This window comes from Xyrauchen texanus, chromosome 22 (genome assembly GCF_025860055.1).
Source record: "Xyrauchen texanus isolate HMW12.3.18 chromosome 22, RBS_HiC_50CHRs, whole genome shotgun sequence".
Classification (NCBI taxonomy): Eukaryota; Metazoa; Chordata; class Actinopteri; order Cypriniformes; family Catostomidae; genus Xyrauchen; species Xyrauchen texanus.
The window spans coordinates 1,347,656-1,360,155 of NC_068297.1; the positions used below are offsets into that span (position 1 = coordinate 1,347,656).

General features: G+C 42.4%; 1 protein-coding gene across 1 annotated transcript in view; it reads right to left on the reverse strand.

Annotated features, from left to right (window-relative positions):
• LOC127662356 (kunitz-type protease inhibitor 1-like) overlaps window positions 1–12,500 on the reverse strand; it is an 18,025-nt gene that overhangs the window by 3,631 nt on the left and 1,894 nt on the right. Inside the window, exons 3-8 of the mRNA XM_052153488.1 lie at window positions 9,885–10,042; window positions 7,648–7,789; window positions 3,231–3,401; window positions 2,005–2,052; window positions 1,739–1,870; window positions 1,483–1,533 (exon numbers count right to left, since the gene is read on the reverse strand). Coding sequence (XP_052009448.1) covers window positions 1,483–1,533; window positions 1,739–1,870; window positions 2,005–2,052; window positions 3,231–3,401; window positions 7,648–7,789; window positions 9,885–10,042 — 702 coding nt within the window. The remainder of the gene's footprint in view (window positions 1–1,482; window positions 1,534–1,738; window positions 1,871–2,004; window positions 2,053–3,230; window positions 3,402–7,647; window positions 7,790–9,884; window positions 10,043–12,500) is intronic.

Genomic DNA, 12,500 nt, shown 5'->3' on the forward strand with positions numbered 1-12,500 from the left:
GAGTGATTGTGAGTGAGTGTGTGTGTGTGTATTTATGAGTGTGTGTGTGATTGTGAGTGAGTGTGTGTGTGTATTTATGAGTGTGTGCGTGCATGTGTGATTATGAGTGTGTGTGTGTGATTGTGAGTGTGTATTTATGAGTGTGTGTGTGTGTGTGTGTGTGTGGGGTGTGAAAAAGTAATTATATTTTTAAGACGTTATCCAACACCTATAACACCCGTGTGAAAAACTAAGTGCCCCCTTAAACTTAGCTGGTTGTGCCGCCTTTAGCACTGCGTCATCAAACGCGTCTGATAACTGGAGATCGGTCTTTCACAACGCTGTGGTGAGATTCGGTCCCACTCTTCTTCACAGAACTGCTTTAGTTCAGACACACTGGAGGGTTTGAGGATGTACTGGCCATTTAAGGTCCTGCCACAACATCTCAACTGGGTTCAAGGACTTTGGCTAGGCCACTCCAAAACTTTAACTTAGCTTCTTTTGAGTCGTTCAGAGGTGGACTTACTCCTGCATCCCCACAACCTTCATGTTCTTCTGTGTGCCACCACAACGCTGGACCGCAGGTGTGATGATCTTTAGGTGGAATTCTGTGTTTGATTGACAGCAGATGTAACGGGACGCCTGTCTTCCAAACAGTTCCACTTTCGACTCAGTCCGCAGAGCATTCACCCAAAAGCTTTGAGGATCACCAAGGTGTGGCAGAATTCAGACAACCTTAATGGTCTTCAGGGTTAGCGGTGGTTTCCGCCGCGCCACCCTTCCGTGGATGGCATTTATGCCCGGTGTCTTTCTGACAGTGGAGTCATGAACAGTGACCTTTAGTGATGCGATAGGCGCCTTGCAGTTCCTTGGATGCTGCCCTTGGCTTTTTTGTGACTTCCCGGATGAGTCGTCGCTGTGCTCTGGGAGGACTTTAGGCAGGACGGCCACTTCTGGGACGGTTCTCTACTGTGCCAAGTGTCCTCCATTAGGAGATAACTGTTCACACTGCGGTCCTTTGGAGTCCCGGAGCCTTTGAAATCGCTTTGTAACCCTTCCCAGACTGATGCATTTCAAATCACCATTTTCCTCATCATTTCTGGAACGTCTTTCGAGCTTGGCATATTCATGCTGCTATGCCAACTTCAAACTGCTGAATAAGTTCATTTAAGTGTTGATTTGATTAAACGGGGCTGACGGTAATCCGGTCTGGTCCAGCTGAACCTCATTATGTATGCAGTTACATCGATTTGGGCATTTAGTAACTAAGGGGGGGTGGGGGTGAATACTTTTTCACACGCCAAGTTGGCATTGGATAACATTTTTGCTTCGATAAATATCATCATCATTTAAAAACTGTACTTTGTGTGTTAATGTTCAATTTAGTTTGAATTTTTGAAACGATTTAATACGAGACGCACACAAAAACAGAAGACACCAGGATGGGGGCAAATACTTTTTCACAGCACCATATATCACAACAGAGCAAAATATAAAAATCACCTTTCTCCGTGTCCAGTGGAAGCTCTATTAATCGCTTAAACTTTTGTTTCCCTGAACAGAAACAGAGGAAAATTGCCATTTTAATTATTATTTAACAAATCGCTAAACTTGTAAACAAATATTAATATATGTATTAAACAATCAAATAAATATTAATAGTGCAATAAAATGATGTTCATGCACATTAGATCAGTCTGAACTCCAATTCTTAAATAAAAGTGAAACCGTGCAGAAAGCAAGCGGTGCGTGTTCTCACAATTCGAGCACTCCGCCTCGTCCGACCTGTCGCTGCACTGTGATTCTCCATCACATTCAAGCTCTTTATCAATACAGCAGTTATTGGAGCACTGGAACTGTTCTGGACCGCACGGCATGTCACACTGTTCATCTGCATGTGCGCAAACATGGAGAAACACAGCAAAGACGTCATGCATCCAATTATATGTCTAAACATCTTCCATTCACATGGTGCATAACTATAAATATTCAATTAATGACTGCGGTCCGCACTCAATATCTTACCCTGATTATGGATCGGACCCAATCTTCCAGATGGATGTGGGGAATTAACTGCAATTGTAAGAAAATATTACTTATCAAACATCCTTCTCATTAATGACCACTTGCATTAATTAACGTTTCATTCGTGGAAAACATTTCCAACCATGATTTGTCCCTATACTGTTGGATGCATAGTTGGCAGCTCCAATGTTAACCTTAAAATATACTGTATTAAAGGTACAGTTCACCCAAAAATAAAAACACTCATCATTTGCTCACTCTCATGTAATCCCAGACCATGATTGACTCACTTCTACAGAACACAAAGGTTGATTTTTAGAAGAATATCTCAGCTCTGTAGGTCCATACAAAGCAAGTGAATAGTCGCCAGAACTATGAAGCTCAAAAAAGCACATAAATGCAGCATAAAAATAATCCATAAGACTCCGGTGGTTAAATCCATGTCTTCTGATAAGATAATGATATTATAGATGTGGTGAGAAACAGATCAATATTTAAGTCATTTTTATTATAAATCTCCACTTTTACTTTCACTCCATTCTTTTGTTTTATGCAGATTTGCATTCTTCGGTCATATCAACACCTACAGGTCAAAGGTGATCTGTTTGTCACCACTCTTTCAAGTGTTATGGATTACTTTTATGCTGCCTTTATGTGCTTTATGGAGCTTCAAAGTTCAGGCGACCATTCACTTGCATTGTATGAACCGACAGAGCTGAGATATTCTTCTAAAAATCAACATTTGTGTTCAGCAGAATAAACAAGTCAAACTTATCTGGGATGGCATGGGGGTGAGTAAATGATGACAGAATTGACATTTTTGGGTGAACTGTACCTTTAACCCCATTTTTAGCAGGTTTGATTGTGTGAGCAGAAATCAGCTCTCACAAATGCATTTTTACAAATATTAAATATTTATAAAATGGATTACATTTGACTTTATTAGGTACAATTTGGAAATAATAATTGCAATTATTATCATTATTGAAGGAACCATATTTAACACGGCTGGTTAAGTCACGCCCCTCGTCTGCCGTTGTTCAAACAGTCAGAGAGCCCCGCCTCCAACTCATGCCATTGGCTGAGTAATACTGTTGGGGCGGGTCCAAGCGGGTCAGAGACACAGTGCTAACCGTTTTTGATAAAATAACCCATGCATGGCTTTCATATCCAGTAATTGTGTTTCATTAAACTCTGTCAATGTATGGACTGAATCCAATAGTTACCTGAAACTTTGTCGCAAGCGTTTTGGCACTCTTGGAGCGCCAGATAGTTGTTGCGGTTTGGTTTGCATCCTCCGAATTTGAACTCCTCGCATTTCTCAGTGACGGCGTTGTAATGCCAGCGCGGGAAAGACCCTCGACACGGGCCCTCTTTCTTTGGCACCAGACAGTGATCTGATAGGAGACAAAAAAACACGTCTCGTTTGTGGCTCGTGCAGAGAAATACTTTACAAAGCAACAGTGAAGATGACGTCATCACTGATCTGATTTTCATTTTGTGCATGCCTCATATTTAATGGTCACGACGTTTACCTCCTTTCTGTCATTGCTATGTGTGTTTGTTTAAGACTTAAACAGTTCTGAAGTTGTGTCACCCAGCAGTCGGCATGTTCAGACACGCTTTGCATATTCAACTCAATACTGTTCAGCTGATGAACACAGCCGTGAGTGTGTGTGTGTGTGTGTGAGTGTGAGTGAATGCATGAAATATGTAGAGTATGAATCATTACTATAACACAGAACTGAAACTTCCTTTTGTCTCACTCAACAAAGAGAGAAAACATCCCAGGAATATTCTGAATGCAACTTTAGCGCCATCTAAAACATTAATAACATGTCGTTGATTTCCACAGAAATTTCTGTTTGTTTACCAGTTTGGAAAAACAACCAAACAAAATGAGCTTTGAACATGTTTCCATGCATCACCTATATATAACATCATGCATACGCCTATGATTTATTAATTTGATGATGTCCAAGTCCTCGTGGCGGCGTGGTGACTCACCTCAACCCTTGATCTTATCACGAGGCTTGTTGTGCATGTTACCATGGAGACGTAGCGCGTGTGGAGACTTCATGCTATTCTTCGTGGCATCCGTGCACAATTCACCACATGCCCCACCGAGAGCGAGAACCACATTATAGCAACCACGAGGAGGTTACCCCATGTGACTCTAACCTCCCTAGCAACCGGGCTAATTTGGTTGCTAAGGAGACCTGACTGGAGTCACTCACCATACGCCCCACCGAGAGTGAGAACCACATTATAGCAACCACGAGGAGGTTACCCCATGTGACTCTAACCTCCCTAGCAACCGGGCTAATTTGGTTGCTAAGGAGACCTGACTGGAGTCACTCACCATACGCCCCACCAAGAGTGAGAACCACATTATAGCAACCACGAGGAGGTTACCCCATGTGACTCTACCCTCCCTAGCAACCGGGCTAATTTGGTTGCTAAGGAGACCTGACTGGAGTCACTCACCATACGCCCCACCGAGAGTGAGAACCACATTATAGCAACCACGAGGAGGTTACCCCATGTGACTCTACCCTCCCTAGCAACCGGGCTAATTTGGTTGCTAAGGAGACCTGACTGGAGTCACTCACCATACGCTCCACCGAGAGTGAGAACCACATTATAGCAACCACGAGGAGGTTACCCCATGTGACTCTAACCTCCCTAGCAACCGGGCTAATTTGGTTGCTAAGGAGACCTGACTGGAGTCACTCACCATACGCCCCACCAAGAGTGAGAACCACATTATAGCAACCACGAGGAGGTTACCCCATGTGACTCTACCCTCCCTAGCAACCGGGCTAATTTGGTTGCTAAGGAGACCTGACTGGAGTCACTCACCATACGCCCCACCGAGAGTGAGAACCACATTATAGCAACCACGAGGAGGTTACCCCATGTGACTCTACCCTCCCTAGCAACCGGGCTAATTTGGTTGCTAAGGAGACCTGACTGGAGTCACTCACCATACGCCCCACCGAGAGTGAGAACCACATTATAGCAACCACGAGGAGGTTACCCCATGTGACTCTACCCTCCCTAGCAACCGGGCTAATTTGGTTGCTAAGGAGACCTGACTGGAGTCACTCACCATACGCCCCACCGAGAGTGAGAACCACATTATAGCAACCACGAGGAGGTTACCCCATGTGACTCTACCCTCCCTAGCAACCGGGCTAATTTGGTTGCTAAGGAGACCTGACTGGAGTCCCTCAGCAAGCCCTGGATTCAAACTCGTGTCAATACTCGCCGAGATAACCAGACACCCCCATAATGATTTATTAATTATACTTTTAATCGCATGTCAGCATCAAAGGCCCTTTCCACAGCATGTTTAAAGTAGTTTATCAAAACCAAACAAACAATAAACATCCTTTAAAAAGAACTTTCTGCAAGTGTTCAAACGTAAACAGACATTTCAGCTCCGTGTTTGTCCAGCTTTGATGAATGACACGAATAGAATTAATTTAAGTTAATTTAATTCTGATGTTTCTGATGACGGCTCAAGTCAAAAGTCTCATGAAAAGATCCAAACCTCAGACCTGATTTCACAAAACTCTCAATGACAGGAATGTGCTCATTCTCTGAAACTGCGACCGCAAAACCGGCTGCACCAGTTTCACAAACACTCAATGACAACTTGCAGCGCAAGTGAATTCCTGTTTCTCCTGAAACTAACGCAGAGCTAACAGACGATCACTTCCATTAGAAGGAAATGGTTGGAAAAAGCTTATTCAGTACAGTTCCTTTGAATGCATGTAAACTATTCTGGGTAGAAGTCCACAAGACTATAATAATCTTAGTAAAAGTTTAATCCGTGTTTTCCAGTCAGGAATGTTCAGGATGACTGGAGCATGACTCTCTGCAGGCCCTTAATACATAAAGACAGGAAGGTTTTGATAATGTATGTGTTTATAATAAATCAGATGTGTTTCTTGTTCCAAAGGCTGATTATTGTTATCACAGCAGACACCAGTAAAACTCCCGTTTACATGTGAAGATTACTTAAGATAGACTGATTTTAATGTGGAAATGACGAAAAGTGGTTTTGGTCAAGAAGTGCCATTTCAAAGTTAATGTATAATGATGTAAACAACTCATTTTACTTTTGTAATGTGAATTACATTCAGTGAATGATGAGCAGGACTAATATATATATATACATATACAGTAGATAGATAGAGAGAGAGAGAGAGAGAGAGAGAGAGTACTTTTATGCTCTTATGTTCATAATGTTGTGTTAAATGCATATTTTATTTTATATTGTATATTGTTATTATAGTTTTTATTTTATTTGATTCATTACCTGGCACCTTATTTTAATTCTATCTTATCATTATTATTTGTCTTGTCATGATCTGTTTTGTGTATTAATGCTTTGCTAATATTGTATGTAAACACAATCATGCCAATAAAGTACTTTAAATTTAAAACTGAGAGATAGAGGATGAAGGAGAGAGATGGAGATAGACAGATAAATAAATACATTTAAATGTATTTGGCAGATGCCTTTATCCAAAGTGACTTACAGTGCACTTATTACAGGGACAATCCCCCCGGAGCAACCTGGAGTTAAGTGTCTTACTCAAGGACACAATGGTGGTGACTGTGGGGATCAAACCAGCAACCTTCTGAGTACCAATGTATTATACAGAGCACTTATTACAGGGACAATCCCCCCGGAGCAACCTGGAGTTAAGTGTCTTACTCAAGGACACAATGGTGGTGACTGTGGGGATCAAACCAGCAACCTTCTGAGTACCAGTTATGTGCTTTAGCCCACTACGCCACCACCAAATAGAGCGAGATAGAGATAAAGAAAGAGACAGACAGACAGAAAGAGACAGACCGACAGACAGACGAGCGAGAGATAGATAAATAGAGTGAGAGAGGGATGGAGAGAGAAAGCGAAAAAGAGATAGAGACAGACAGACAGAGACCGACAGAGACAGACAGATAGAAATAGATAGATAGACAGACAGAAATAGAAAGATAGAGACAGACCGACAGAGACAGACAGATAGAAATAGAAAGATAGAGACAGACAGAAATAGATAGAGAGACAGACCGAGACAGACAGATAGAGACAGACAGAAATAGATAGAGACAGACAGACAGAAATAGAAAGATAGAGACAGACCGAGACAGATAGATAGAGACAGACAGACAGAAATAGAAAGATAGAGACAGACAGAAATAGATAGAGACAGACAGACCGAGACAGATAGAGACAGACAGACAGAAATAGAAAGATAGAGACAGACAGAAATAGATAGAGACAGACAGACCGAGACAGATAGATAGAGACAGACAGACAGAAATAGAAAGATAGAGACAGACAGAAATAGATAGAGACAGACAGACATAGAAAGATAGAGACAGAGATATATACAGACAGACAGAGACAGACAGAAATAGATATAGACAGACAGACAGACAGACCGAGACAGATAGATAGAGACAGACAGAAATAGATATAGACAGACAGACCGAGACAGACAGACCGAAATAGAAAGATAGAGACAGAAAGAGACAGACACAGACAGACACAGACAGACACAGACAGACACAGACAGACAACATATTGATTTGTTGAACCGTGTTGTGTGTTCATGTACTCACGGAGTGACTGTTCTGGAGTCAGAACTAACACAGAAACGTCGGCCGATCCCGTCTTTCCTGTATCATCGGTGACAGTGAGTCTGAACTTATACATCCCAGGAGAGAGATTAGAGACAGTTACCGCATCCTCGAAACTCGTTTTCTGAGAAAAGAAAGATCCGTTTAGAAACTTTAGATTCTAATGTTGCACGTGGTTCATCAATTGAGATTTTAAGATGAACCAAAACATCAACAGTCTTGTGGGAAGTCTACAAAAGTCTTTAGAGTCATTCTTTAAACCCGGATTACTCCTTGTGTTAACATCCATATTGGGTGACCCGTTCACAAGTTTATTTCTAGACATGGCATAATTATGGGTTTCAAATGCATCTACTTTGATCAGATTTCAATGGGACAGTCTCTGATTTTATGACAACATCCTTCATTCTTCTCTGCAGATACTCTCCAGCTCTGTCAGGTTGGATAGGGACTGTCAATGGACAGCCATTGTCAGGCCTCTCCAGAGATGTTCGATTGGGTTCAAGTCCGGGCTCTGGTTGGGCCACTCAAGGACTTTCACAGAGTTGTCCCGAAGCCACTCTTGAGTTGTCTTGACTGTGTGCTTTGGGTCATTGTCCTGTTGGGCCAGTCTGAGGTCCTGAGCGCTTTGGACCACGTTTTCATTGAGATCCCTGACCAGTCCCCGAATCCCTGCCGCTGAAACACCCCCACAGCATGATGCCGCCACCACCACCATGCTTCACCGTTGGGATGGTATTGCGCAGGTGACGAGCGGTGCCTGGTTTCCTCCAGACATGACGCTTGGAACTGAGGCCAAACAGTTCAATCAGTGTGTCACCAGACCAGAGAACCTTTAGGTGCACGGAGGAGAGGCGTCCGTCTGGCCACTCTGCCATCAAGCCCAGATCAGTGGAGTGTTGCAGGGATGGTCGTTCTTCTGTAAGTTTCTCCCACATCCACACATGATCTCTGGAGAACCAGAATGACCATCGGGTTCTTGGTCACCTCTCTTACCAAGGCCCTTCACCCCCGATTGCTCAGGCCGGGCGGCCAGCCCTAGGAGTCGTCCCTGTTGTTCCAAATTTCTTCCATTTAAGAATATGGAGGTCACGGTGCTCTTGGGAAACGTCAAGGAAGCCAAAATGGTTTTGTAGCCTTCCCCAGATCTGTTCCTCGACAATCCTGTCTCTGAGCTCTGCAGGCGGTTCCTTTGACCTCATGGTTTAGTTTTTGCTCCGATATGCATTTTCAGTTCTGAGAGCTTATATAAACAGGTGCCTTCCTTTCCAAATAGTGTCCAATACAAGTGCAGAAACATCTCAAATATGATCCAGAGAATTGGGATGCACCTGAGCTCAATTTCAAGCGTCATAGCCACGCATGTTTATACTTCACGTCAATGTGATATTTCAGTTTTCTCTTCTAAATAAATTTGCAAAGATGCGATTCTCTATTGACCTCTCTCCTCAAGGAGGCATTTCCGTCCACAGAACTGTCGCTCGCTGGATGTTTTTTTGTTTTTGGCACCATTCGGAGTAAATTCTAGAGACTGTTGTGCACGAAAATCCCAGAAATACTCAAACCAGCCCGTCTGACACCAACAATCATGCCACGCTCCAAATCACGGAGATCACATTTATTCCCCATTCTGATGGTTGATGTGAACATGAACTGAAGCTCCTGACCTGTATCTGCATGATTTTATACACTGCTGCCATATGCATATTTATGCACTGATTGGCCGATTAGAAAATCACATGGATGATTGTTGGTGCCAGATGTGACATTTCAAGTGGAACGTTCATTGGTGGTGGTGGTGGCGGCGGCGTAGTGGGCTAAAGCACTGAACTGGTAATCAGAAGGTTGCTGGTTTGATCCCCACAGTCATCACCGTTGTGTCCTTGAGTAAGACACTTAACTCCAGGTTGCTCCGGGGGGATTGTCCCTGTAATAAGTGCACTGTAAGTCACTTTGGATAAAACCCTCCAAATATGGTTTAAGTGATCGGATCCGAAAACGTTTTGGACCCAGTTTACACCCATTTTAAGAGCTGACTGCTTAAGACCACGAGTCTTTATTGCAGCGAAACAAGTTCAAATGATTCAAAGTGATCAACTAAAATCTGTAAAGGGAGTTAATGTGCACCTTTCTCTTATCATCTTGATCCAAAATCAAAGTCTTGTTCTCAAACTCTTATTTAAGTCATAAAAGCACATCCTCCAACAGCACACACTCACCGTCATGATGGCTGACGGATCCCCAGACACCAACTCCCACTCATATTTCACGATCTTTTTATCGTCTTTGCTCTGGATGCCGTTCAAAGTGACATCGTCGTGAGGTTGAACGACTCGGTCTTGACCAGCCACTGCGACAGGATGTTTGTCTTCCTCATCTGTAAATAAAAACATTATGCAATATAAATCAACAACGGTTGGGATTGCACAAGACATGATTGAGAGAGCAAGCCACGGTGTATGAGAACACAATACAAGATGGATCTTGTAGAGATCAGTTGATATAAGAGAACTAGGTGCCATTTCATTCATTTAGTTATTATATCCCCATTTCTCGGCAGTTTGAAATCCCCAATTCCCACTACTTCGTAGGTTCTCGTGGTGGCACGGTTACTCGCCTCAATCCGGGTGGCGGAGGACGAGTCTGAGTTGCCTCCGCGTCTGAGACTGTCAATCCGCGCATCTTATCACGTGACTCGCTGTGCATGACACCGTGGAGACTCACAGCATGTGGAGGCTCATGTTACTCTCCATGATCCACGCACAACTCACCACACGCCCCATTGAGAGAACCACTAATCACCACCACGAGGAGGTTACCCCATGTGATACTACCCTCCCTAGCAACCGGGACAATTTGGTTGCTTAGGAGACTCACAGCATGTGGAGACTCATGCTACTCTCCACGATCCACACACAACTCACCACACGCCCCATTGAGAACGAGAACCACTAATCATGACCACGAGGAGGTTACCCCATGTGACACTACCCTCCCTAGCAACCGGGACAATTTGGTTGCTAAGGAGACTCACAGCATGTGGAGGCTCATGTTACTCTCCATGATCCACACACAACTCACCACACGCCCCATTGAGAACGAGAACCACTAATCATGACCACGAGGAGGTTACCCCATGTGACACTACCCTCCCTAGCAACCGGGACAATTTGGTTGCTAAGGAGACTCACAGCATGTGGAGGCTCATGCTACTCTCCACGATCCACACACACAACTCATCACACGCCCCATGGACGGACTCAGACGCGGAGGCAACTGAGACTCCTCCTCCGCCACCCGGACTGAGGCGAGTAACCGCGCCACCAGGAGGACCTACTAAGTAGTGGGAACTGTCATTAAGAAAAGGCATTACTTTATATAGGCTACGGTATACTTTAGCTTGTTATGATTTCTGTGCTGATAATCCCCCCACATGGAAAATAAAATAATCTCCTTCACTTATTTTGCTCGAGGCAAGTTCCTAATATTTAGCACATTTGATGCATATAAAATATGCATGTACCTGTTTGCAGCTGTCCAATACAGTTTCTGATGAGACATCTCTCCAATGATCTGTTCCACAACTGACTGATGAATGTCACATCAGAGCCTTTTTAATTAGTTACACACAAATAATATAGGCGACTATTGGCTTAACGATTACTTCTGTTCCAAGCGCTTAACTACATTGTTTTTTTTAGAGTTTATATTCAGTATGTTCAGTTCATTATTTGTCAGTCGCCAGTTCTCACACACACACTCACAGTTCACTCTCACACACACACACTTCACTCTCACACACACACACACTTCACTCTCACACACACACACTTCACTCTCACACACACGATTAAAACTGGTTTTCCGATTAATTATTTTATTTAACCAGGTTTGTCTCATTGAGATATAAAATCTCTTTTTCAAGAGAGACCCGGCCAAGATAGCAGAACAAATTAGATCACACAATCACAAAACAAACTAAATTAATTGCGATTAATCACATTTTAATGTAATAAATATTTGCTGAGAAAGCCCCTCATATAACAATAATTCAATATATAATGATGAAATAATTATACATGGTTATCTTTAAATATTTAACAAATATATATATATTCAGTGCGATAAATTTTACAAAAAATAATGCGTTAAAAAATGTATGCAATTAATCGCAATTAAAAAGGAAGATTCATGAGAAATGCTTGCAGTACCACCTGTTTACTCCAGGGGGCAGTAAGTGAAACTTCAGCTGTATGAACAACACACAGTTTATACAGTGAACATTTTATTATATAATTTTGTATTATTTAAAGATAACTACGTATAATTATATATTTATATAAATATGTATAATCATTATATATTGAATTATTGTTATATGAGGGGCTTTCTCAGCAAATATTTGTATATGCGATTATTGAGATCTCCTAGTTCACATTTGTGCTCAAGAACGCAAGAATGTAACTCATGTTTGTGTTGTTCTGCTGAAGTGTTTCTTCACTGTATAAACTGAAGCTGAAGTTTCACTTACTGCCCTCTGGAGGAAACAGGTGGTACTGCAAGTTTGCATTTCTCAGGAATCTTCCTTATTAAGTGCGATTAATTGCGTACGTTTTTTTAACGTGTTATTTTTTGTAAAATTAAAACGCATTAAATCGACAGCCCTAATATATATATGTATATTTTGCAATAAACTTCAATACTTATAACGGACCACTTCAAATCAAGTTTTATACTTGGATTACGTCATTCGCAATGCATCATGGGATTGTAGTCCATTCCCTCATTAAAGACGTTACATACACGGTCTTGTACCTTAATCTGATTTTCGACGG